This window comes from Pomacea canaliculata, linkage group LG10 (assembly GCF_003073045.1).
Source record: "Pomacea canaliculata isolate SZHN2017 linkage group LG10, ASM307304v1, whole genome shotgun sequence".
In the NCBI taxonomy this organism is placed as follows: domain Eukaryota; kingdom Metazoa; phylum Mollusca; class Gastropoda; order Architaenioglossa; family Ampullariidae; genus Pomacea; species Pomacea canaliculata.
In genome coordinates this window covers 13,414,488-13,440,502 of record NC_037599.1, presented here as the reverse complement: position 1 = coordinate 13,440,502, position 26,015 = coordinate 13,414,488, and the positions used below count along the sequence as shown (strand labels likewise).

Here is a 26,015-nt window from a genome sequence, read left to right as displayed (position 1 = left end):
GAGCTCTTGCTCAAAACTTTTATATCTGGAACAACCAAAAACTTTATAATCTTACATAGTAGATAAAAGTATTTTAAAAAGTATACATTTTAGTGTATTTTTGTAGAGATAGAAAACAGGATTGAAAATAATTTTTTCGGAATCTTGAATGTGATCAAACTGGTTAGGTTTAGGTTGAATGGGAATGAAAACATTAGCTGCTTTAGTCTGTTGACTCATATAGGAAGACGTCGTTTCTTGCGAAACATTTTCTAACAGTTCTACACAATGTTTTCTACAGTACAGACAAGTTCAGGTTGGTGCTATGTGGCTTCTTGACTTAACTCATTTATTTTAAGTTGAGATGTCAGCAATTCTCTTATTATTTATTTGTATTCACATCGCTCCATTGGTCATAACTATTACCTACGGACGTACAGTGTCAGAATCGGCCAGAATACACGCCGTGTGACAGCTCCATCATCTGACCTTAGTATAACCCGTTTCCTGTACTCGCTTAAGAGTTTGTCAACCCCATTTGCCCCTTCCGACCTTTTACCTAGTGTGTTTGTATATAATCATGTGTGTGTGTGTGCACCTGAAGAGTGCAAAGTGCCGAAGAGTATCAGACATGTTAATCAGACACCTCAAAGGAGGGTGGAAGTACATATCTTTGAGCCCCTTTTCGCCTTCATAATTCATGGAAAAGGTTAGGGGATGACGTTTACCATTATCTCATCAGTGAGGATCATATATGGTTCATGATTCTTGCCACAAGTCAAGGCCCCAGCACTTCTTTCTGGATGCAGTACGTACTGTTCACAGGGCTGTTCATAAGATTTTCTGCAGTTGCTCCTTTTATCATTCCTTTCTTCCTAGTGCAAAATCAAGCTTATTGTTAAATTAACCAGTCAACAAATTTTTCCTTTCTTATTGCGAGTCCATGATTTTTGATGATCAGTAGAATTGTTGAATGTCTATACTTTTTAAGTCTTAGTAACTTGTCAAATAGACTTGATGCCACCATCATTGTTTGTGTTGTCTGTGGTGATAATCCTCCTTTCACACACATACACACTTAAACAAGGAACAAATACTTGCCTTTTTCAGAAAGCGTTTGCATATTTTTATTTTAATCTAATGTTCCTTTTATTTTGAAGTGAACTTAGTTTTTGTATTTTTTAAGCAAGAAATATATTAATATATTATTTCACCCTAAAAAGTCATGCCATTCAAGATTTTGTCATGCTATATTCCTCCTCCAAGAGCTTCACTAGCTGTCATTGATTACAAGATTGCCACACTGTACTACTGTTGTCTTCATGCTTGGCTTAGCATACATCTGCACCACTGCCACTATACATCACACCAGTTTCTTTGTCTGGCCCCAGGACTCATCTCTTTAAGAAAATTTTTTTTATAATCAGGTGAACTCTTTCATTTACTTCTCAGTTTCTTCATCTACATTGATTCACATCCTTTATGTTTGCTGGGGCTCATTTGCTGATGTTTGTGTTCTTTGTTGTATTGTTGACTCAGTTCATATGTAATTTTTGTGCTCAATGCATTGAGCTTTCATCCACTCATGGAAATTATTAAAAGTCAGTCATTTGTTTTAATTGCATTTCAGGGCAGGCTAATAATCCAGGCCTTTATGAAGTGAGTATTGGTGACTATTGAATCATTATTGAAAAGTCTGGTAATTCAGTTCTTTTAAATTTCCAGGCAGCCTTTGCCATTTTTTGTGTAGGGGAAGACTTATTTCATTAAGAGATCATCACATCTTGTTAATATTGACATTTCAAAGTATTCTTACATTTTCTTTTTTGACATATTGCTTACACTGGCATGTGGGAGACAGTGCTGAATCTGTTCATCACTTCTGTAGGTTAGAGTGTGACTGGGGTGTGTTTATTATTGTAATTGATATTTGTAATTTTTTTCCATGTTGTCAGCAAACATTATCATCATTTTAAATGACATTAGTACTGATGCAGTGCATACTTGGCATTATTGCAGGATTACAGAGTAGCCACTAATAAATGACAAACGGAATTAAGCATGTCATACCTTAGAATTATTTACGAGCAGCTAAGTGTAAAGTTGTCTGATTTTGTCTTCAGGAAGTAAAGTTATATCGAACAGCCCGAGAAAGAGAAAAGTGAGTAATTCAGACTTATTTTATTACTTGAGTTCTAAAGTTTGTAAATACTAATGTGAACACAAATTTTGGAGAGCATCTGCTTGTGAGTAATCTAAGCACTCTTTAGCAGTATAGGAGAGTAGATATCTATGGACTTCTGTACTTGTACAGCATGTTTTAAAGTGAGCAGTATGTTGAAAATTGGCAGGTGGACAGTGAAATTAAGATATGATGTGTGCAGATATGACAACATGGCTGACCTGTATGCAGTCATTAACACCCTGCAGAGTCTAGAAAAGGCTTACATAAGAGATGCTGTTCTTCCAAAGGAGTAAGTTAGCTTTATCCATTTAGCTCTAAAAACATAGTTGAATCAATGAACTTGACTTCCTCTAGTATCAATTCCAGTATGGTGTGTGTTTGCTGTCATTGTGTGGCTATATAAAATGTTGCAATTTATTTTACTCAAGAACAGTTCAAGGGAAGGAACTGCTGCTTGGAAAAGACCATTGATCTCTGCATTCTATAAAATTATTTCCTATTGAAGAAAAATACAGTGAGCAAGAAACAAATGTGTGTTATTTCTAGTTGTTATTTCTAGTGACTATCAGCAGACTACAGTTTTCAATGATGAAAATAATGATACAATGTCGAGAAAAGTTTTTTTAAAATAAAAAAAAAGCACTAATCAATTTGAAATCCGTGATGTATGTTGTGTCTGTGTTCATGGGAAGTTGTTTAATGTTGTGTGTACAGGTACACTGCAACTTGTTCAAAGCTACTTGTGCAGTACAAAGCGGCATTCAAGCAAGTACAGAGTGATTTTCCAACAGTTGAAGAGTTCATGAAAAAGTACAGGGTATGTTTATATTTGGCTGTCACTCAGTCATACTGCATTGATTTTAAAGGAATGGCAACATGCATAGGAACAGTTCTTGAGGTACTTGTTAAATATAGGCAAGAATCTATTTTTACTTCTGTATTTTGATAAGAAAAGACCAAATTTATGAAACTAGATAACTTCTAATTTGAATGAATGGTGGTTAAATTACCAAACCGCTGGAGAAAGAATCAAGAACTGTATTAAGTGCTGATTTATGCATTTTGAACAAATAGTTAACATTTATTTTCTGTAGCATGCATTATCAAAAAAATTTGTTTCTTCTGTAGCTTGACTGTCCCGCAGCCCTTGAACGAATCAAAGAGGGGCGTCCTATAACTATAAAGGATGACAAAGGGAACACAAGCAAATGCATAGCAGACATTGTTTCGGTAGGACTTCTCAGCTCCTTTTTTCATGCCTGAGCTGTCCGTGTGAAAACTAACATTGAGATAAAGCTTCTGCTAGCAGCATCAGGCCCTGAGCTGTCTGTTTTTATCACATCCATTTGAGAACCAAGAGGTCATACCTCTCTGCCTCCTTACATTTGTGGTTTTGGTCCTGTTAACTTGAGTTGTGTCAAAATCATCTTTCTTTTGTAAGTCATTTACACTCACTAAAACAACTTTTTTTTCTTAAAAACAGCTATTCATTACTATCATGGACAAGTTGAGGCTAGAGATACGAGCAATGGACGAGGTAAGATTTTAAACTAACATGAAAATCTAAACTACTACTTAAGCATAAAAATTTGTTTTCCATTAATGTTTTTTCCTCACACTTTTGTTTTTATCAATATTGAGACTGTTATTGAAATACTTTCAATGCAGATATTTACAAACTATTCATTTACTTCACAGATCCATCCAGATCTTCGAGAATTAATGGAAACCATGAACAGAATGAGCATTTTACCTGCAAATTTTGAAGGTCGCAGCAAAGTTCAGAAATGGTGGGTACATATCAAAAGAAAAAAAAAAAAGAATAATTTATGTACATTTAGTTGCTGCATATAAAGCCTGTGTAACATTCATGTCTACATTCTATGGCAGGCTGGACACACTGGGTAGCATGCAAGCCTCAGAAGAACTGGATGATGGTCAAGTTCGTCAGATGCTCTTTGACCTTGAATCATCTTATAATGCTTTCAACAATGTGCTACATGACAACTGATCATTAACTTTGCTTTTGTTTCTTTTGTGTTAAATTTGCTGACTTTTTTGAACTACTTTATTGCAGCTACAGATACGAATGTGCTATTGATATAAAGGGAAAGAAAAAAATCATTGGTGAATTTCTATATTTGCAAAGTTTACAGTTGATGACATTGATGGATTTTTTGGGTTCAAAAATGTGTTTTTATGTTGTACCTTTATTGATCATTTTATTAAAATAGTGTTGCAGAAATAAATGGTAGAGCTAGAAGACAATGGTAATTTTAACTGCACGTGTATCTTTTCAGGTCTTTATCACAATTTATCTATGTTAGTGGCTTTCAAACAGGCAATCCCATCTTATGTTTTTGCTCTAACCTTATGCTATCATTATAGTTGAAATGGTCTCTGTTATTTATATTGTAAATATGGTTTAAAAAGAGGAAGAATTCCATAATATAATTATTATAATCACTGTCTGTTTGGTAACTGTTTTCAAAATGCAAGAATGAACACATGACTATCAAGCTGGATTTCTGTTTGGCAACAATATGAACAGTTTTGATGTTCATACACAAATACATATTATTTTAATTGACTATATCCTGCAACAGAGACGCTTCAAATCCAGCATCAACAAGGCCAAGACAAGAATGTACCCAGGCGCTGACATAAGTAGTAACCATCTAGATCTGTTAGCAGGCACTAGCATAGAACAGCAAGATTTCACTGACAGGTCAAATGCACATGGAATGGAGACCAGCAAAGTTATAATCAATGGCAACAGCAAAGCTGAGATTTATATAAACATGGTACAGCTTGAAGAGGTAAGCAACTTCAAGTACTTGGGAGCCACCCTCTCCGCCCTAGCCATTAGCGGAGCAGTGAGAATTGCTGGTGGTCTAGACTGGCTTGAATTAAAGAAAGAAAATACAAATGAGCACTCCTCCAGTTATTCAACTTTGACGGTTGTGGCTGGTTTTGCTACCTTGTTGTTCTTGCAGCGGTATGGATAAACTGTGTATGACTTGTGGTGTGGTGAAGTCTTCAGCCAACTTGCATGGGTGTTGTATCAACTGTCGGCCATGTTCTGCTAATGTGTCGTGTGATGTCTGCCGTTCCTGGTCTGAGGACAGATGGGAGCATGTGGTCCGGGATGTCTGGTAGAAATGTGTGGAAAGCACTACAGGCATGGCAGAGTGTACTGCAGGGCAAATCTATGATGTTTTTGTCCAACAACTCCACGGCAGTGAACTACATATGTCAACAGGTGCAGGGGGGCTAGTCTGGTTGTGCAATGATTTCAACATCACGCTGCTAGTACAGCACATTTCTGGAAGGCTCAATGTCATCGCCGATTCCTTGAGCAAGAAGGTCAGATTATCCATTCCGAGTGGTCACTTCACCCACAAGTTTTCAACACATCTGTCAAGTGTTTTTCATCCCATGGACCTCTTCGCGACTTGGAACAGCAAACTTCCAAAGTTTGTGTCACCAGTTCCTGACACGTAGGCTTGGGCAGTCGATGCCTTGTCACCGAGTGGGGAAAGGATTTAGTGCATACGCCTTTCCACCCACAGTTCTTCTGCTCACTGTTTTGACAAAGATCAAGGGGGTCAATGTCAGGCTTCTCCTAGTGGCCCCACTCAACTGGAGTTGGTCCTGGAGCTCCAAATTAGCAGCCTTGTTGATGGTGGTACCTTGGAAACTGCCACTCATAGATTCTTTTGAAACAGCCATGTGGTCAGCTCTTCCATCCAGAGAAGCTGGGTCTTATCAGGGGTGCCATTGGAAGTAGGTTTTTCTAGTGAAACTGGAGAAGAGTGCAGGTGGGGATTGGGGGTGAGCTGAATTTGTTTCCCTACCATTCTGTGGTAGACTGAAACGGAACTTTATTACTTAATAATGAAATATATGCGTAGCAGTAGGCCGGTTCATTTTAATTTTCTATTATCTGGGAGTTAAGCAGATCACATAAACAGCTTTGGTCATAGCTCTCCTCCACCACAAATTAAAAAAAATGAAACAATTCTCAGTTGGGAAAGGTTTGTGTATTTTTGGCAGACACAGCCTAATGAACTCCTTTAACACTTCTGAAGCATAAGCATGCCTCATATCAATTCAAGAGACATTTTGTTGAAAGTGTCTGTGACAGCAAAGCAACATTTCAGTCACAAGCTTGTCCAATGAATCTAATGAATGGCCAAGCTTGGTCAGAACCAAGTCAAATGTCATCTTGTGGGCTGATTTCTCAAATGATGATGCAACCACACTATACTTTCTTGCAAGCCTGGATAGGGAAGAAAAATATACCAAATCTTTACTACCTCCACAGCTATAATGGTTTAAAAAAACAGATTTAATCCACTATAAGAACTGAAAAAGTGTGGAACATTAAAAGAGAAAAGTAAAACTTTAGACACAGCTGAAATATATATATATAAACTAAATAGCTTACAATGACAATAATGTTGGCTTTCGCTTGTTTTTTGGATTAGGAAATAAATAATAAACAGTTTCCCAAAGATACTTACATCTTCAGCAACACCATGCCTACAAGATTCCATTCGGCAGGTTTAAAAATGATGCTTTCATTGGTGAAACTGGTCAGATAAAAGCAAATTTTAGTAGGCTTTCTTTATCGGACATTTGAAGACTAAGCTGTGTTAATTATGCATGTACATATGAACATTACTTGCTTCTAAACATTTAAATCAGCCAGATGACAAACTTTAAGACAAAAAAAGCATTCTCTTTTTAATTATTAGGTAACAGTATTTCCACTTCCTCTTAATTTTTGTTATTACAGGCTTAAATTAAGAGGTTGAATCCAAAAGTTGTAGGAATAATGTGAAGTACTGGCTGTTATTAACAAAAAGACAATGCAAATTGTAAAGATCAGCGATGTAACCCATTTACCTAAAAGTGAAGATCATTTCACGTAGGAGACTAGAAACATCTTGAATTGCCAAATCAAGAGGAGGTAGAAGAGAAGGCATTCTGAAATAAAAGTAAAAGGGTGCTTCATATTGTTGTGTACCAAGGGGAAAAAAGCCACATTGAAAAAAAAGGCATTAAAAACTAGAGGTAGAGGAATGAAAGAAGTATCAAGAAAGAAGTGCCAAAAGTAAGCATGATTTAAATGAGCTCGTACACCCTGTCAAGCTTTTCAAGTACAATTCGTCTCCGGATAAGCATCTGATTGTAAGAGTCAACGGCAGGAAGCTGAACTGGCTTCATCCCTGCCTCCCTGCTCTTGGAACTGTCACCTTCATCTGATTTCTGAAAATACAAATCAACAGCGTGAAGTAACTTAATAATAAATAAAAAATCTTCAATATAATAACTTCCACTCAGCTGTATTTGATTACATCTAAGAGGTTGAAAATAAATGAGTCTTGTAGAAAGACATGAAGAAGAGTTCAAGCATCTGAAACAAGTCTAAATACCAAACTTCAAGTTAATGCTGGTAATGAAAATAGCTGACTACATCAGAAGAAAGAAGAAAAAAATGCAGATTACAAATTTTAACCATACTAAGATGTTTTGTTAGGAAAGCATGTTAAACATTTGTCTTTACCCTTTTAATCTTTAGCAGTTGGGAACTTCCATAAAACTCTCTGACTTTCAGCTGGTATTCTTGAGACTTTTTCTGAACCTTCTCAAAGCTGGGAATGGGCTTCAAAGAATCTGCTGCATCCTTCTCTGATACACCCTCCCCTTCAAGAAATTCCTCAAAGTCCTTCTCTTGACCAGCCAGTCGCTGGCATAAGTTTTTGTGGCTTGGCTGTATGTCTGGGTCACCATGCACATGACCTAACATGTCTGAAGCTGGATCTTCTCTAGCAGAGAAACCCAGCAAAAGCAAGGTCTCTTCTGTGATCCAGTGGGAGATGATTTCACAAACACTATCAAGTATTGATGTGGTTGATTTATGGGATTTCAAAGCTGCATTGCTTCTGACCATACAGAATGGTTTAGAATCCCTGTCTTCAATATCAACAGTTTTCTCATCTGTTTTCTGTGATGCACTTCCTTCAAGCTGTTCTGAGCCTGGATTTGAAATTTGTGATTCATCCTCCTTAAGCACAGTGCTGATTGTTGGAGTTTGGTCATGTGAAATAACTGCTTGATTAGACATGTCATTAGCAAACTGAACATCTGCCATTGTGGAAAACAGATTTTTTTTGCTGCTCATCAAGTGCATAAGATATTCTGTTTTAGATTCCCCTTGCTGTTTTTGTGTAGAAAATTTCTGAGGATTATTTTCTGATGCTTTACTGGCAACACTACTTGCATCTTCATTTGCACTGCTTGTGTCACTAATATGCAGTTGATCAAGTCTCTCTAGAGCTCTCAGCTCTTCTCTCACTGTAAGCATATGTGTGCCAATTACTTCCTCTCCCACTGCACCTCTGCAAAACAAAATTTGATGATGGGAGTGAGTAAATAAAACTGGTCTAAAGCACACATAGATGATTAGGAATCATGCATAATGTTGTCTTGCTTTATCAGCTGCACTTCAATTTTGATTCTAGTCTTAATAGCATCATCAGTCAAGCCACTAAACAACGCTCCTAAAATATTTAAAAACTGCTTTAAGAATCTTTTCAAAAAAAAAAAAAAAGAAAAAAAATCAGGTCTCAAAATGTGAAATGTTTAGTTACAGCAGACATCATGGCATGCAAATTTTAACTGCATTCAATTTTTTGACAAATAATACTCCTGAATAGTTAAGGCGACAGCTGCAATTTGAGGGTACACAATATAAATTAAAGATTAATATAAAGCATAGCAAGTGGAATAAACCAAAAATGGTGAAGCATGATGGTACACTGTATTTGAATGACCCATGAATACACTTCTTTTGCTCAGCTGCATTTGTTTGACGGTCTCCTGCTTTAAAAGGAAAATGGAAAATAAACGGAAACTACAACTAAATTAGCAAACTAAAACTCCCTCTCACAAAGTGCGAGTTATGAACATGTAAGCAACACTGTTCACTAAATGTTTAGCAGTATGGAATATCTGAATGAGGTAGAACAAAGGTGTTATTAAGATGATGTGTGACACTGGTGGATTGTGGCTGGGCTCTGCTGAACAGACCTGAGAATGGCAACACATGCCAACATCAACCAGCAGACCATCTGCAACTACCTGCACCAGTATAATCTGCATGATTCCTAATTATAAGGACACTGCTGCCAACTGTGTAACACTGACAAAAGAAGTCTGGCAGGCTCATGTGCTGAAGTGAACACATCTGGTTCCTGGTCCAGGACAGACAATGAGAGTGGTGGCGCACAGGAAAACTATTCACTGATATCTGTGTTTGGGAACATGACCAGCATGACAGTGACCCTCAGATGGTCTGGGAAGGAAGGGAGGGATCCATCTTGTTCAGTCTATTCAAGAAAGAATCACTGAATGTATGAAAATAACAGGTCGCAATTTTTTTATGTCAAAGTGCACCAAAAGCTCCAATGATTTTTTGATCTGTGGGGTTGTTGAATTTGGAACTTATTTGGAACAAATGAAATTCTTCTCACACTTTAATAATGGCCAATAATGAAATTAAACTGTGTTACAACATGAATAGTCGCACTTGTCGAGTTGATTTCTACAAGTTATTTTCTGTCTGACTTTACAAGAGTAGAAATAGTATAACTGACCGGTTGTTTTTGTCCAGGAAATGAATTTTTTGTTTTGGGTCATTTTCTCGATTCCACACAGGGTTACTTGGCACTTGCTTTGCAACATGCTTTGATGCCTTGTAACATTGGTTGCTGCAGAAATTCTGAAAAATTTGTTTTGTAACAGGTAAGAAGTACTGAATAATCCAATCAGGTTTAAAAGACGAGAGGGAGGAGCCAACTTCATCATCAAAGTACTCAATTTCATTGTACTAAATCTTCTAGAAACTTCTTAAAGGCATTAAAATTTATTTTTCTAGGTATGCCAGATAGATACTATTCTGTGAGTACCCTCATTACATGCACAATTACTATGAGTACAATAATAACCTTGTGTCTTAAGGACTTAAAATGTTTCACATAAACTGTAATGTACTGCAAAAGTTCCACATAAACTGTAATGCACTTTGAGTGTTACAAATAAACTGTCCTGCATTGCACATTAGCTTGCCTTTCTTTCACTGATGTCATAGACTGTGTTAGACTTCGTTGAAATCCGATATTTCTGCTTTGGTATCTGAAAAACAGAAAAAACATAATAATACGTTAACAAACTGCACGTGCTGCAAACCTGTTGTATTGAAACCAAATAAAAAACTTTTCTGTTGATGCAGGCATAATGTGTGCACACATGCAAATATACACATGGATATATTTTCTCCTTTTAACTTGCTTGAAAAACAAAAGAAATGACCCTTACTTGTTCAAGCCTCTTGTTGCAAAGAGGGTAACCACAAATACGAGTGATGGCTCTCTCCTCCTCAATGTCTGCATAATGGCTTCCATCTATGAACTGGCACTTTGAAAGAAACAGAGCAATTGCAGAGGTGTGGAACAATTGGAGCTTAACAAAATATTATATTCACAAAACATAAGCTTGATCAAAATTGTCGAATTTTCATGAGACTAAAATTTTCATTAAGCCTCCTTCATTTCTTCAGGTAAATTATATGAAATAACTTTTTAAACTTTTTTTTTTAGTGTTAAAATGAAAAGTGGGGTCATAAATCCTTATTATAAGGACATTGACACTCAAAATAAATGTAAATGTCAGAATGCTGAAAAACTGAAGTACTACTATTACAATCCCACCACTAAAGGTTAAATCATATTCCTTTCTTGCAACACTTTCATATCAGGTGGACAAATAAAAACTGGTTACAAAACTTACACAGTTCTGTAAATATTCCTCTGACACAGTTTCCTCAATTAGACGATTGACAATGTCAAATGCTTTAGCTTCACAAGCCACTCTGTGTCGGATTTTCATTTCAAGTTCTGCCCTTCGCTGATCTCCTTGATTCTTGTCATCTTTATCACCATCTATTGCTGACTTTAAAAACCGTTCAGGGATATCTTCATCTCTTTCACCCATTGTCTGTCCAAACCAACACAAAATTAATATTTAATTAAATGTCACTGAAGTTTTGAGGAGTCAAGCATTGCTCTTCTCTTTACTACTTTAATTAGCCTTAGCTAAAAAGCCAAATAACGTACCTTAACTATTGTTTACTTAACCTCTTATTTATACTTTGTCTCAAAACTTTTACAGCTTAGGATTATATTTTACTTAAAGTAGTTAGTTTTTGGGTGGGGTGTCAGTCTATTTTGTTCCTTTTTTTTTTCTTTCAGGTATAATTTTATTGTTTACGTACATCTAGAATTTGGATTCTTTGCCATTATCTTCAGAGACATTACAGTGTGCCATTTAGTACCACATTATTCAGGTTCAATGTAAGTTTATACTTAAGACCTTTTTTGCGTTTCTTCTCTATTTAGGCAGGTTTTATTACTCTCTGACGGCACGCGTGGAGTGGTAAACCTATTTCTACAGCAGCATGTAAGACTATCCTTGTAGTTGTATGTACAAGTAGTATATTTTCCATTTCGTATCGTCACACCTGCTTCGCCCAGTCGTGATTTGAACACTAACCGTATCCCTAAGTATTCTTCTAAACCTTGAGTAACTTTCTGTCATATATCCTTCATGCGTACCGACAGTAGTTCTGTACTGTGTAAGATTCTCGCAGTACTTTTCAATGGACTGCAAAGTCGAAATCAAAGCTTCGGTAGCTTGCCGTTGCTGTTCAGGGGACGTAACTGATTGTCCAACTTCACAAGGGAAGCAACTACTCCGCACACAGAAAATAACAGCAGCTGAAACGCCTTCCCCACAAAACATCGTAGCGTTAACAGGAACCAAGAGAAAACAGAAAAAAGGAGCTAAGAAATTTCCACCAGCAGTTGAGCTCAGCAAGGTGTTCATTTAAAGCATAGATTTTCCTTTTTGAAATTGCTGACTTTTCTCTCTTTCGTCCTGCCGACCCTATGCGTGAGATGTACTGGACTTCTGTTATGTCCGTTTAATACGATGTCGTAGACTTTCTTCACTACCTAATGCCGAGGTGGAATGGACAGGGTATAATAATGTACCCACATTATTATTTGCCTCACTAGTGTGTAATCAATAGGCTTGTTGAAAATTGTTTTTATGTTGATGATGTAGTGAGCAACCGCTTCCCTGTGTAATATCTTCACTAACCAATCGGTGAGGTCCAGTTTCAGTTTCAGAGGTACTAGATGAAGATTCAGATGGAGAGACTACTTATAACATCATGCAGCTATAAAGGGATAAAGAAATAATCCAGAAAAGGTAACGCTTTTAAAATAAATCTATTTGGGGAAAGGTTGTTGTAAACTATTTACTTCCGACACATTTAAACATTTTATTAAGATCGATATGCTGATATGTTTGATTGCTAATGATATCGTCTATCTTTTCCTGTTTATTTATTTAAATAGTTTTATTTTATTAAGATGGACTTAATGGTATTTTATGTAGTCACAAAAGCACACAGGTGAAAAGTTTTGCTATATTAATTATACTTGCATCCCGTTATTCTATTTACAAATTGCTGAGTAAGTGATAAAAATTGCTGTTGATATAAAAATCGCTGCTTTTCCCAGTGTCATGATTTAGTTATTGCCACAGAAAAGAATGTTTTGAGTCGTTGCTATAGGGTAAACAATTTTTATAATCCATAGATTGTGTGTACGTATGATTTGGCATACAAAATTAAGATTCAGGCAGCTAACTTAAATTGTTAATTTTATTTTTGTTATTGATGCTGTTACTTGCATGATCTGATTTGCAGTAATGGAAAACTGCAGCCCCTAGTTGGCAATTTCATCTTATGGCAGCAGTTAAAAATATAGTTTCTCTTTTTTTGCAGCCAGCAGAATGTGAAATTAAAAAATGGTGGTTGAGACAGCTGTGAACACATTTTACTGGGTATGGAACTATCTGGAGTCACTGGACATCAATTACCTCTCCTGGGTACTTTGGGTCATCTATCCAATAATCATCTCCTTTCTGCTTCCTCTGGTTATCCTCATACTTTTGTATGGGTCTGCTCTCTTTTTACACATCTACCGCCATAGGCATAAGCTTCGTGAAGCTTACCAAAATGACTTCTGGGATGGAGCTCGCAGTACACTGGCAGTGCTCTGGGATGGTCAAGGCTATATCTGGCATGGTGAGAACAAGCATTAGTTGAAAGTCTCATTCGCTCCAGTTTTAGGCCTATTTACTGATATCCCTTGCCTTACATCAATTATTGCTCTTTGTTTGGAAATAATTAATTGTCCCATTAAAACAAATATAGATTTTATTGCTTGCATAAATTTTCTTATATCAGATACTTAATGGTCTTTGATGCTAACTAAAATAGAAACAACTTTTCCCATAATGCCATAGCCACATCTACAGACATTCATGGAGTATCATGATAGAAACTGTGAAATGCAGTGCATTCTGACTGTAATAGGCTTTGAAGTACAAGGATTGGATCACATTCCCAACATTGGGCCAGCTATGATTATTTATTATCATGGTGTATTGCCAGTGGACATGTACTATGTCATCGCCAAGTGCATCTTGGTCAAAGGACGTATGATTCATGCTGTGGGTGACAGGTTTCTTTTCAAAATTCCAGGTGAGCTATTGAACCGGTTCATTTTACATAAATTTTGAACATTTTCCAAAGAATCAGCTGACTGCCTATGATTTATGGTCATTATCATGCTAGCAAAGGTTAACTGACTGCTGTTCTCAACTGGCTACTTTTCTTTCTTGTTAGTAAATATCTGTTGGTGATTCTGTTCACCTCTTTTACCTAAGAGTTAATAGTTTGTCCACACAAAGAATGTGAATGTAGTGACATCAGAGGGGGGCTGATCTCTGTGATGTCCCACACTTGTTTCTGATAGAGGATTGTTGGAACTGGGTAAACATTATGTCTGAAAATTGTTAATGTATTTTCTTTTTGGGTGAGAAGCTGAGTTTTAAGGGACCTACAATGAAGATTATGATCATGTAGTAGTAGCGAATAAGATCATGAATATACTGCTGATGCCAACTGACTTAATTTTTTTGTGATTTCATAAGACTAAGAGCTGAATCAAAGTGAAAGAAGGAATGCTTATTTTTTAAAAAATTTTTGTCAAATATTTCTTGGCTTTTTGCAGGCTGGCGACTGCTGTTCGAGGTACTGAACATCACACCTGGCACAGTTCAGAGCTGTATAGAGGTGCTGAATCAGGGCAATATTTTGGCCATATCTCCAGGTACTTAAATGTAGATTTAGTGCATTATTATGTTCTTATCAGAGCAGACAACATATTTCTGTACCCCAGAGCTACTTTAAAAAATATTGTGATTTTTCTCTTTTCACACATTTAGAAAGCAGGTATTTATGAAGCATCAAAATATGCTGCAGGATAAATCATGTGAATTTACACTTTATGGGTGATAACACCATTGGTATGCACAACCTGGCTCTGAATAGACTGTCTGAGACTTACAAGTTATGCCTGCTAGCACTGCGTAGGTTATGTTATTTGTCATGAAACCCGGAGAAAGAGCAGGTTACGTATAGTGCCAGCCACCTAACATGAGAGAAATGGTTTGAAAATAAAATGAGGTTCAGTTGTTATGTTGATGCTTATTTATTATTTCAGATCAAAGCATTTTCAGTTGTTTTATTATTTATATTACTTCATGAATCAGAGCTGGAAGAAAGTGAGCAGTCATTCAATATGAACAACTTATTAAACAACTTATTACAGTAAAACTTATCTTTGGCAGGTGGTGTACGTGAGGCACTTTTTGGTGATGAAAGTTACCCTGTAATGTGGGGAAGGCGATGTGGTTTTGCAAAGGTGGCATTGCAGGCCAATGTTGTGAGTAGAGGATCTGCCTTTTCTTAAACCTCAGAATCTCTAGATTAACAAATAGGGAAGACGAACTTAACAGCCTAGATGTGACCTCAAAATAAAATTCAGAAATACATTTGCTAATTTAATCCATAGGCAGCAGTAAAAATTGCAAGTTCACTCATAAAGCTTTTGATTTATGTTCACAGCCAGTCATTCCAATGTTTACTGAAAACTGTAGGGAAGCTTTTCGAACACCACGCTGGGGAAGAGGTAGGCCAAAACATGTATTAATAGTTTCTGAGCTAGGCCTTTCAATCATTGATTTATCTTTGTTTATCATTATATCTCGTCCATCTCTTTTCATTTACCTTGTCCATCTCTGTTCATACTTTCAAATTAGTTGTTGTTACACTTTTTCTTAGGGAGAACCTATAAAAGCTGCATTGGTATAACATGCTGTGCAAAATGTACAACATACTGTTAGTCCATGTTACTCCTCGAGGAGCATAGGGCCGTAACAACATGCTGTGACTGGCTCAAAATTACAGACCTTCATATGTTTGCTGTTGTAGTGTGGCTTCGCAAGATCTATGAAAAGACAAGACTGCCACTAGTACCCATCTATGGACTCTTTCCAGTGAAACTAATGTAAGAAATCATTTAGCATCATCTATTAGGAAAAGAATTGTTCAGAAAAAGGCAAAATACAATTTTGAATTATGCAAAATATAATACCCAAAGTTCCCACAAAAAAAGTACACAAGTTGCTTCTTGAATATGAATGGTTAAATGTTAACTCTTCCTGTACAGTTTGCACCTGCAAGTGTGAACCTCGTTATAGCCATAGCTCAGTTGGGTTGATACACCTGTATTGAATGAGTTTACCCTTTGAGGACCAAGGGACATATTTGTCCCATGCTTTTAAATGGACTCCAAATGCGATTGAAACAACATAGAGCAGCCAGATTTGTATGAAACTATTTAGTATTTACTGACTTTATATAAATAAGGTTGGTTTCAATATTTATGCATTAGTGTCATTGTCAGATTGAGAGGAATTTTCCATTTGAAAAACACCTGCAAAAGTGAAATTTGATTGTTATTTTACAAAACAAACTATGTGCCAAGTGGAAAAACTGCCACTGGTATCTATCTCTAGATCTATCTCTACAAATACACTTTGCTTAACTTTCTGTTTGCCCAAAATACCTTACTTCAATGAGGTTGGGTACTTGCGGGTCAAAGTCTCTCTGTACTTACCTTCGCCGTTGCGCTGTTTCAACTGTCAGCGTTATGGTCATGGGGCTAGCTTCTGCAAGTCCCAAGCCCGCTGCTTTCGCTGTGGCAGTACAGGCAATGCTGCAGCTTATTGTTCTAAAGACTGCCCGAAGTGGAAGGAAGAGGTAGCCATTCAGCGTCTACGTGTAGAATCTGGCGTCTCATATGCCGATGCTCGCCGTCGCGTAGTGGGTGGCTCCTCAGGAGCAGCTTCTACTTCAAGCTCCACTTCCTACTCAGCAGCCGTTGCAAGATGACCGTCAACCTCGGTATTTATCCAGACGGACATGACATGGTTTCTGAGGGCCCTATCCCAATCCGGCAAGCTATGCCTCCTCCTCCTTCAAGCTGTGGTGGCACCCATTCGTCACAAAAATCTCAAACAATACAAGCATCTCAAGCTACACAAGCATCACAAACTATGTGGAATATCACTTTCAAATAAACATTTTTGAAATGTACAGGTAATTTTACCCCTAAATATGTCAGAATAACTAATTATATGTGTACAATCCTTATGGTCCTCAGAGGGTTAAAGTAGACTCCTTGTGCTATACAGAAAGGGAAAAAGAGTCAAACATATTAACATAAAAATAGATTAAAAAATAAACACATATTTAGACTGAAACATCTGCTAACAAATATACTGACCACAACCCGAAAAGGAACAAGATCTAGCTGTCAAAGCAAGGTGGCGAAAGAAGCAGGTAACATTTGATGACATATTATGAGAGCATTCACATAAACTTAACATAAACTACTTGCATAAAAACATTTTATATGAAAAAGAATGAAGCAACTTGTTCTTTCTGTGAAATCAAATCTAAATTTTGTAAAGGCTGACACATTTGATATTTGATACTAAGGTTCTGGAAGCCAAAGGAAAAGATGGATTTTACATAGATATGAAATATTTGAAAGGGGGAAAACCCCTACCTGTCTTTTATTTCAGAACTCATTTTGGGGAGCCAATCTATCCACCTGAGGGAGCTACCCCAGAAGAATTCTCGGAATTGGTATGTGGTCATGTAAATAGCATACATTAGACAATTTGTCTATGTTCATCTTAAACTATTTACTGTTTATTACTGTTTTATGATTTGCTAATTTGCTGATTTTGACTGTCATATGTACACTAGAAGGTGAACAGTTTTTAAGAATCATAGAAGACACAGGACATGATTGTTTCCTGTTTCTTTCTACATAAGCTGGTTTTATTTTCAGGTTAAAAGTCGCATAGAGGACATGATACAGCGCCATCAGCGCTTACCAGGCAACATTCCACGAGCTATTTTGCAAAGGATACCCTGGAAATTAAAGACTAGATAAGCACATAGGTCATCTGAGAGCTGAAAGTAGTATCTGATATTTATGTCCCCACTGAGAACATTTTGTCTGTGTGTGTGTGAGCACGTGTGCATATGTCTGCATGCATTTATACTCTTGCAGTCACGACAATGTGGCTGTTCAAAGAGGAGCAAAGTCATTAAACTATGCTTCATTTGATTCCGGTCAAAGAGTTTATTTACTCCTGTTAATCTCTCAGAGAAGTTTGTGGATATCAGTTTGGTGGAAAGCATTGCACTATTAGATTGAGAATCCTGCCTTTCTATGCAGCAGTCATCTTTTGATGTTGTTCTGCTTTACAGTGATATAAAATCTGTTATCTCTAGATTATAACAGGCATTATTTGACAAAGATAGGAAAAGTGTTTTATTATTATTCTGTCCTAACAGAGATGTAGTCTGCTTTATTAGCAAAAATTGTTTTTTATGCATGTTGATGGACATCAACCATTTTAGATTTGACTGCTGCTTTTCTCTTTCCTTTTTTTTCTGTCCCATTCTTTGTCTCCCTTTTCTGTACAAGCACTGTTATAAAAATATTAAGACATCTGGATTTTATGTCTGAATAAAAATATGAACAAAGTTTTTTCAAAGTGCCATTGTATACATTGATCAGTAGTCGAGCTCTTCCCACTGCTCAGTTCTCCAATCTTGGTGTTATATATTTACTGATGCTTATGTTTCAGCATGGTTGACTTGTTGCTTTGGTTTCTTTTCTGTGCAATGCATTTAGCTCATGTCCTCATGGAGAAATTGCACTTTAAAAATCTGACTATTCTTATTGGTCTCTTTCTCCCAACATAGAGCAACACATTATTCACACTTACTTATTATCTGTTAGACTATTCGACAGCTTACCCCATTTTTTTCTGTGGAAATTCCTGTTACAGCTGTGTTAGATGGTTTATGCTTTTTTCATGTTTTTGGTCTTGTTCTGATGATTGAAATCTGTTGAGGAAACATGCGTACAGCTAATAACTACCAAGAATATTTCCAAAATTTAATGAAAAAATTTTTATCAGTGAGAATACAGTTTTACTTGGAATTTATTATATTAAAAATACAAACCATTATAACCGTTATATCTGAAGTCAGTGATGTTGATTTTTAAAATGCTGAGTAATAAGTCAATCCTTGCTGAAGACTTTAGAATATTTTCTTCTTTTATAAAAATTTTTTTTGCAAAATAAGATTATTTCATTTCATATCGGCCATTTCAACACCTTTACATTAGTACTTGAAGAAATTCTTTTGAGGTTCATAATATTGGAAATGCTTGCTACATAGTTGTTGCTATTGTTCATTTTTTTTATTGTCACCAACTGGAGTCACAGCTTTAAAAGCTAGTCTACAACAATTGAACTTAGCACTATAAATGGTTATTTATTATGCTGTGATGTTGAAATTTTATTTGCAGTTTGGTTGCTGTGTTTTTGGCTTTTACATTAATTTATTCAGTTCTGATAAAAAATGACAAAAGACAAACCAAAGCTAGATTGGCTCTTGAGGCAAAAGGCAGTCTCATGAATGAGATAATATACAATTATATATATAAAAATAAATGTGAATTAGTTGTAAATAAGTTTTTTTGCCTGAGAGTAGAAGAATTGAGTCTTTTTGTGTGATCTTTGTGAATATGATGTACATTGTGTCATGTATGAGAAGAACGTCCTCCTCCCAAAGAAATAAAAATAAAATTCAAAGTATTCAGTTTTGTTCATTTCAAAAACCACAAAGGGACGTGTGGACACATTTTTCTTACAGTTTGGAATGACCGAAAATTACAAATTGTTTATATACAGATGGTATAAATCTAACAAATCCAATGGTAAATATTTAGTATCATGCATTTGTCACGTTATCACACTGTGAATAGAGATTGAGACAAAAATATGGTCCTTTAATCTAAAACATTATCATTGGCAGTTATTTCGTATTGTTATAAATACTCTTAAATATGTTTAAACTTCAGACATTGTATAATGAGTAAGTAAGGCATATGCTGAATTTTCTCTTATGAAATTTTATATACATTTTAATGTACACAACATAAGATTACTAACACTGTGATGTCTTGCCTGAAGTTAAACACATGAATCTTGCATAAAACGTTTGTAGACTTTTGTATTCATAAGAGAGATGTAAAGTCGTCTATTAAAACATACAATGCACATTTCTGAGGCAGGACTTATGAGAAAGACTTAAATAACTTTTGCATGATAGGGCTTTCCATGATTAAGAAACTATGCAGCCATTTCTGACATGATTTAAGCAAGAAAACATTGATCTATGTTTTTCATGAAATAACACAAAACTGATTTCTACAAAACTGCATTAAAAGCTTAATGAAATATGTTAAATGAAAATCAAATGTGCCGTACAGTTGAGAAATATATTAAATGACAATCATCAATGTATTTCTTTGATTGTTTAAATAAAACGATATAAAGCATAGGGATTTGGAGATATGCACTTAATTTTTAATTTTAAATTGTAATCTTGCTCCAGACTTAGGTATACATAAGGTGCAAACAGTAGAACAATAGAACAAAATGTATTTAATACATTAGTCAAAGGTAATTGAGTAAGTTCAGAATATGAATTTTCTTTAAGACAATCTTTAGACAGTATCTAAACTGTCATTTGTTAAAGGTCATTTGTCTTCACATTGCTCACATGCCATTATCCAGTCCCATGAAGCAGAATTATTCACAGCCATAACAAAAGATGTTGACAAAAGCATGGATCCAATTGAGACAGTTTCTTCTATCACTTTTGAAGTCTCATCTGATCCGCCTGCTCAGCTCCCCCATAGCTTTCAACTTCTTCAATCATTCCTTGAGCCTGTAGAAAATAGCAACATAATAAAAAACATTTAGTGTATTTAGCCTCTTGTTCAAGCGCGTGAAGCTGACTGTCAAAAGAGCATCATGAGAAGCAAGCAGACAAACTCGGTGAACGACAAAAAAACGAAAGGATGGTGGAGTAAGGGGTGTAGAGAAGAGGGAGCTAAAGATGGCAAGAAAAGGGGGAGAGCATCAGCAGCTGGTAAACGATTTGGGTGTTAAGGCCAGCCATGAAAGTTTCCAAGGTTGTCATTGTTCAAAGCGTTCTATCTTCCAGACACTGGAGCCAGAGAAAGAAAAGGGGCCCCTTAGGGAGTTCTTAAAAACAACATAACTTTATTAACTCTCTATTTATGATACCACGCCTGATGGAAGAAAAGCTGTACCCAGCTGAATTCACAGAACTCACCCAGATGAAGAAGGTGGCAGCACCAGCACTGGCATCTCGGATTTGTTCTTTAGAGAAGGGCGCCAAGATCTTCCTGGAAGCAGCCGCCGAGCTCAGAGGCACCACTCGAGGATCGAACTTAGAAATTTTGCGCATCATGGACTCCTTCCCCGTTTTTGACATCAGAGCTTGGCAGGTCCTCCACACCTGTCGGATGATCATATTAATACTTTTGATGTCAAAAGCAGATATGCATGCGATGCAAGACACTTTATTTATACCTTTATGAAATGAAAGTTTTCGGATATCGCACGTTCTAATCGAATAAATAAGTTTTGTGTTATTGTCCAACAGCTCGAAATGGATCATTGTAGTGGTTCTGTTCATCCTGTCGTTTGCTCCAATCAATATCCAGCCCACTTATCATGTAAATGAGGAGCGTTTCCATCTATTTACCTATCAACCAATCATTTTTATCAACATTTATTGAAAAAATGTAGACCAGAGACAGATGCATAGAACGTTTTGGCGTTTGCTGTGGTTTTTTTTCCATGTTTAAGGTGTGAGATGATAGCTTGTCACACCTTGACATCTTTCAGAGGCGATCCGAGCAGCAAGAACGTAGCCATCATGGACTGATGCACGCCCTCTGGTGGGGACCCGTAGGTTTTGAGCTCAGCGACCGTCTTCTGGTCCATGTCCAGCACCGAATGTCTCAGCTTCTCTAGTCGAGCCAGGTGTTCATGGAGTCTGGACGCCACGGCGATCTGCAGGTCCAGGTGATGATCAAAGTTCACGGCCCTGGCATTTTTCAAGGCTTTTTCTAAGGCACCGAAGTCTCGCTTCTGTGTTGCATCCATCAGCTCTGGTGATGCAAAGATAAAACATTTAATCAAAACACCTTAAAGCTAGCTAAATTAGAAGTTAGTTTATTTCTTGTTGCTCCTCGAGGATCATAGGGTCGCAACAAAATTAGAAGTATTAGCATGTAAACAGATGTTATTCTGTGATAGAACTGTATAAATTATATTTCTTGATATTCATCACGAAGAAGCTCACCAGCCTTGGCTTTTAGCACCTGCAGCATTTTGCCAGCCTTGACCAAAACTGGATCCGAGTCGTTGACACCTGTGTCCTTGTAGCGAGCGATAGCTGCCTCCAGCTGCTTCTGGTCCTTGAGGTCCATGGCCTGCTGCACCTGCCTGCGCGCCAGCACGCGACGCTGTTCTGCAACCACAAACCACATGTGTACGCGTGTCTGTACTTAGCATGGAGCATGCGTGAGGAGGGCAAGGAACAGAGAGCCACGGACACGAGCAGCCAAGTGTGGTCACGTGATAGGGGGACACAATGGCGACAGGAAATTTCGCAGCTTGTTTTATGTTTAGGTCAGTGAATGGCCGGCGTGGTTTCCATTCTCTGTTCAAACCCAAGTCGCGCTGAGCGTTTGTCAAAAATAGGAAATGAGATTTAGTTTATAAAAAAGTCAATGTGGATGTACTGATGGGCGAAAAAAAATGTTGACCTTTCGGTGGTTGTGGGATGAGAAGTTCCGAGAAGGCACTCAACTGGAAGCCGGCTTTTTTTGTCAGTGTTTAGGTGCTTTTGCTCACCCAAGCCCCAGTCTTTTAAAGCCTTGTTTTAAACAACATTTATTTTGCGATATTAACGATATTATTTCGAAATTACAATTAAGTCCTGTATTTCAAATTTTGGCAATATGCAGTATGAATCACCACGTTAACCAGGGAAAATAAAACCAATTCTTTTTTCAGGATCCAACAATTGTTTCAATTACTTGCAACTAAAAAAGCCATTGTGAAATCAGCGTGAAAGGTCAGTGAAAGGCATGCATTGCTTGTCATTCTATTTTGCACATCTACAGGGTCTGCAAGGTCTCTTTCTAGGTCCTGATGCACAACATATGGGCACATACATTTCAAAACTACTGAATAATGTAAGACCCCGGGAATCAGGGTATCACATTCTGTTAGAGTTGGCTGTCCTCGACTTTACCCTTACAGGCACCCTGACAAGTCTTGCAGGAGAGAAGGTGAGACTAATTTTTGCTAAGTCATTTGACAATATCTGTCAAAAAATGGCAGACAAAGGTGATCTACAGTCAGTGGTTGCCGGAACGAAACACACAGCATGGTACACACCGATAAACAAACAGCATGCTAATGGTTGACAAAACAAAACAAAACAAAACAAAACAAAACAAAACAAAACAAAAACACTGTCTAGTACAGACTGACAAAGGAACGCTGTGCCCTATAGTCTGACAGACGGGTTCCATGCAACTGACTGAAGTTTGTAGAAACTAATATTTATTTATTTTGCTGTCAAGCTTCCAGCCTACTAAATATTTCTTTAATGGAGCATGCTTCTTTCTATTCTCACACAAAGAAGGAAGATTCCACTACAAAAATCGTGCCGGGTGCTGCTTGGAGTGATCCACACAAAAGTTCGAGGAGTATACCTTTGTACGTGCGTCCGTTAGCAAAAACAGGGGCACGCTTCTGTTTTACTTTGGGCATTGCTATAGCAACGCTTTCAACCTGAGGTCCAGCCTCGTTGTCAGACGCACAATTTTCTTTGGGTTCCAAAGGAGTCTCGTTTTCGCTCGACGTGACTGTTTCAACGTCTGCCATGCACAGACCAGTGTCGGTGGAGCAAGACTCATTGCATTGCTCACTGTCTGTTGAGTATTGCTCACTGTCTGCTGAGTATTGCTCACTGTCTGCTGAGTATCGCTCACTGTCTCCATCATCTTGGCAAGCACAGACAGAAGCACGGAAAGAAGCACAGAAGAAACAAAGCTATTCAGAAGACACGAGAAATGAGTGCAGAAAAGTGTGCCTGCGCGTCTGTCTGCTTGCTTGTCCGTCTTTATGTTTTGTTGACGTCCGTGTGTGTGCTTGGCGGGTCAGGTGTCTTACACATCTGTAAGTGAACGTGTCTGCACTTTTTATTTAACCTTTATGTGTGCCAGCTGGGTCTGTCTGAAAGAATACATTTTTAGTTAGCAATTCATTCTTTCTTCCTTCTTCTCTCTCCATCTTTTCTGTACTTTCTTTTCGTTCTCCTTCCACTCTTCCTGTCCTTGCTCTCACATTTTCACATTCCATTCTTTCTAGAACGAGTCTGTTACCGTCATCGCCGCCTGAGGTGTCAGGTGTGGGGGTCGACATGTCGATGTTGTTGTCGTTTATCTCCAAGTTGTCCATGATGGTGTTGATGTTGTTGCTGTACAGCTCACCTGGACGCCGTCGGTTAACCTACACGTGAAGGTGTAAAAAAAGGGATGTATCTATTACAGAGAAGACTAAAACTTTCAATACACCAAGAATTGGCTTCGTAAAGAAACGCAATGTCCATCCGTACAATAATAAATTCAGAAATAAATAAAAGGAGGGAAACGAACAATTACAAGCGAATCATAACCATTAAGATGAACAATGTTGACCTACCTGGTACTTGGCGGCATTGCGCACCCTGCCCGGGGACTGCTCCGTGTAGACATTCAGCATGTACTCGCCGTAGTCCTCCATCCGGACTTTGAACATCGTCACGTCGTCCACCGTGATCACCTCCACCTGGTCGTTGCACGGCGCGTTCTGTCCGTTCCGTCGATGAAACTCCACCATGGCGTGCTCGCACCCGGGTGGCAGGGGGATGAAGATTTCCTTGTCACTCGTCTCCACTGTCTCCACCTGCACTTCGTTGATGTCGTCCGACTCATCTCCTCCATCTGCTGGGTCTTTTGAGACAGTCAAGATAGAAGGAGACCTCATAATATATAAACTCGTCTGACCAGTCCTCGTGAATGAAGTATGTAAATAAAATGTTTTAACTTTACAGTTACTGAATTATTTAATAGAACTTAAATATGATAAGGTGATAAAGGTATTTCATGCAATAAAAAATTGAATGTCTTAAAAATCATTTTTCATAAATGATTAGACATATTTTAAAATATTTTATGAAAATGAGTAGCAATTTATAAGATTCAGATAATCTATTCTTAATGTATAGCTTTTTAGTTGCTCATCATTATTATCGTTATTGCTGGTTATTGCACGTGTCCATTATCTGTTCGCATCTCCTTTAACTTCTGTGCACAATTCCAGTCATGTGGAAAATCAACACAACAATCGACCTTACCAGAGAGGAAATCGATCTGGACAAATGCACAAAAAAACCTGACCGAACAAAAAATCCTGAGAGCATGATGAGTAATAGATTTTACGGTGAATAATTAAACAGGTAAAGAAAGAAATGTTAAGCTGGGGTGAGTGATTGACCGTGGAAGGCGAGAAACCTAGTCTAGTAACCACCTCTGTGAGTGAGAGAGAGTGTATGAGAGAGAGAGACGCCATGTTCTGATTCCTTCATCCTGGACAAGTAATGAAACTGCCAATCGTTATTAGAACTAAAGCATTGCAGCCTGTTTGTACCCGTCTACCCGATTATAAAAGCGGTTTTCTCATATTTAGATCACTCATTTAGTAATTTGTTTTGGCGATACTCTGCCATCACATAAATATTAACATCCTTGCCAAGAACACATCATATAAAATTACACTCCTCTCTACTAATTATACGCGAATTATTATTTATTCTTGCAGCTGTGATCTTTTGACCGAAGAGTGTCAGACATCCTGTAAACACTCCCATAATATGTCTGCCAGACCGACATCCGCTTGTCTCACCTGTCTGCACGCTGTCTGGGCGGCCGTCTGACTGGACGAGGTAGCTGTGCACACTGAAGATTTCAGCGTCGTTGCCCTTCTCCTTGGCGAAGATGTTCAACGAGTACTCGCCGCTGGTGGGCAGGTCCAGGTCGAAGACCCACTGTCCGTTGTCCTGACTCCTGGTGGCCTTCACCTGGCGGGATGCCTTGCCGTCCACAGTGTGCACCTCGCAAATCAGCTCGGTGTTGGGGCTGGCGGCAAAACTCACCGACACCTGAGACAGAGGCGATAAGGGCAAGGTGTTGAGGGACGTTAATAGAGGATCCTTATGGAAAAAAGGTTGACAACAAAATATGTAGAAAAGAAGAAAAGCTTCAATTGACCTCACTCGAGC

General features: G+C 37.7%; 4 protein-coding genes across 13 annotated transcripts in view; 2 read left to right on the top strand and 2 right to left on the bottom strand.

The window, feature by feature from the left end:
- Positions 1–59: 59 nt before the first annotated feature.
- LOC112573527 (vacuolar protein sorting-associated protein 28 homolog) lies at positions 60–4,630 on the top strand. Its single transcript, XM_025253991.1, has 9 exons — positions 60–295; positions 1,610–1,638; positions 2,103–2,140; positions 2,364–2,453; positions 2,879–2,981; positions 3,293–3,394; positions 3,648–3,701; positions 3,863–3,954; positions 4,055–4,630. Exons 1-9 carry the CDS (start codon positions 268–270, stop codon positions 4,173–4,175), a joined length of 657 nt encoding a protein of 218 aa, XP_025109776.1. The 5' UTR covers positions 60–267; the 3' UTR covers positions 4,176–4,630.
- Positions 4,631–6,080: 1,450 nt separating this feature from the next.
- LOC112573519 (putative RNA polymerase II subunit B1 CTD phosphatase RPAP2) lies at positions 6,081–12,360 on the bottom strand. Of its 3 annotated transcripts, none has more exons than XM_025253977.1 (10): positions 11,783–12,360; positions 11,021–11,227; positions 10,550–10,648; positions 10,301–10,366; positions 9,829–9,953; positions 7,737–8,571; positions 7,311–7,438; positions 7,076–7,156; positions 6,691–6,759; positions 6,081–6,446 (listed from the first exon to the last, which is right to left on the bottom strand). In XM_025253977.1, exons 1-10 carry the CDS (start codon positions 12,113–12,115, stop codon positions 6,278–6,280), a joined length of 2,112 nt encoding a protein of 703 aa, XP_025109762.1. In that variant the 5' UTR covers positions 12,116–12,360; the 3' UTR covers positions 6,081–6,277. The 3 variants fall into 3 exon arrangements, with proteins under 3 accessions (XP_025109762.1, XP_025109763.1, XP_025109764.1); XM_025253978.1 differs by having other exon boundaries at positions 11,845–11,957; XM_025253979.1 differs by having other exon boundaries at positions 11,751–11,876.
- On the top strand, positions 11,976–19,393 carry LOC112573526 (transmembrane protein 68-like). The gene is made up of 10 exons (XM_025253990.1): positions 11,976–12,107; positions 12,409–12,502; positions 13,083–13,385; positions 13,677–13,844; positions 14,377–14,475; positions 14,996–15,090; positions 15,273–15,336; positions 15,639–15,714; positions 17,297–17,360; positions 17,569–19,393. The coding sequence occupies exons 3-10, from the start codon at positions 13,106–13,108 to the stop codon at positions 17,671–17,673; spliced, it is 951 nt and encodes a 316-aa protein (XP_025109775.1). The 5' UTR covers positions 11,976–12,107; positions 12,409–12,502; positions 13,083–13,105; the 3' UTR covers positions 17,674–19,393.
- The window catches only part of LOC112573518, a 19,384-nt gene continuing 12,760 nt past the window's right edge, over positions 19,392–26,015 (bottom strand). For all 8 annotated transcript variants that reach the window (XM_025253972.1, XM_025253969.1, XM_025253970.1 and 5 more), the window contains 7 exons: positions 25,640–25,895; positions 24,398–24,687; positions 24,079–24,205; positions 21,984–22,151; positions 21,509–21,789; positions 20,946–21,131; positions 19,392–20,534 (listed from right to left, as the gene is read on the bottom strand). In XM_025253972.1, the coding sequence (XP_025109757.1) occupies positions 20,460–20,534; positions 20,946–21,131; positions 21,509–21,789; positions 21,984–22,151; positions 24,079–24,205; positions 24,398–24,687; positions 25,640–25,895 (1,383 nt within the window). In that variant the 3' untranslated portion in view covers positions 19,392–20,459. The remainder of the gene's footprint in view (positions 20,535–20,945; positions 21,132–21,508; positions 21,790–21,983; positions 22,152–24,078; positions 24,206–24,397; positions 24,688–25,639; positions 25,896–26,015) is intronic.

Coding starts and splice junctions, on each gene's coding strand:
- LOC112573527 (XM_025253991.1), top strand. CDS start 268: ATGTTTTCTACAGTACAGACAAGTTCAG. Junction 2,141..2,363: donor ACAGCCCGAGAAAGAGAAAA/GTGAGTAATTCA, acceptor TGATGTGTGCAG/ATATGACAACATGGCTGACC. Junction 3,395..3,647: donor GCATAGCAGACATTGTTTCG/GTAGGACTTCTC, acceptor TCTTAAAAACAG/CTATTCATTACTATCATGGA.
- LOC112573519 (XM_025253977.1), bottom strand. CDS start 12,115: ATGAACACCTTGCTGAGCTCAACTGCTGGTGGAAATTTCTTAGCTCCT. Junction 7,439..7,736: donor AACTGCTAAAGATTAAAAGG/GTAAAGACAAAT, acceptor TTGTATTTTCAG/AAATCAGATGAAGGTGACAG. Junction 7,157..7,310: donor CTTGAAAAGCTTGACAGGGT/GTACGAGCTCAT, acceptor CTTTTATTTCAG/AATGCCTTCTCTTCTACCTC.
- LOC112573526 (XM_025253990.1), top strand. CDS start 13,106: ATGGTGGTTGAGACAGCTGTGAACACATTTTACTGGGTATGGAACTAT. Junction 13,386..13,676: donor TCAAGGCTATATCTGGCATG/GTGAGAACAAGC, acceptor TGACTGTAATAG/GCTTTGAAGTACAAGGATTG. Junction 14,476..14,995: donor TATTTTGGCCATATCTCCAG/GTACTTAAATGT, acceptor TATCTTTGGCAG/GTGGTGTACGTGAGGCACTT.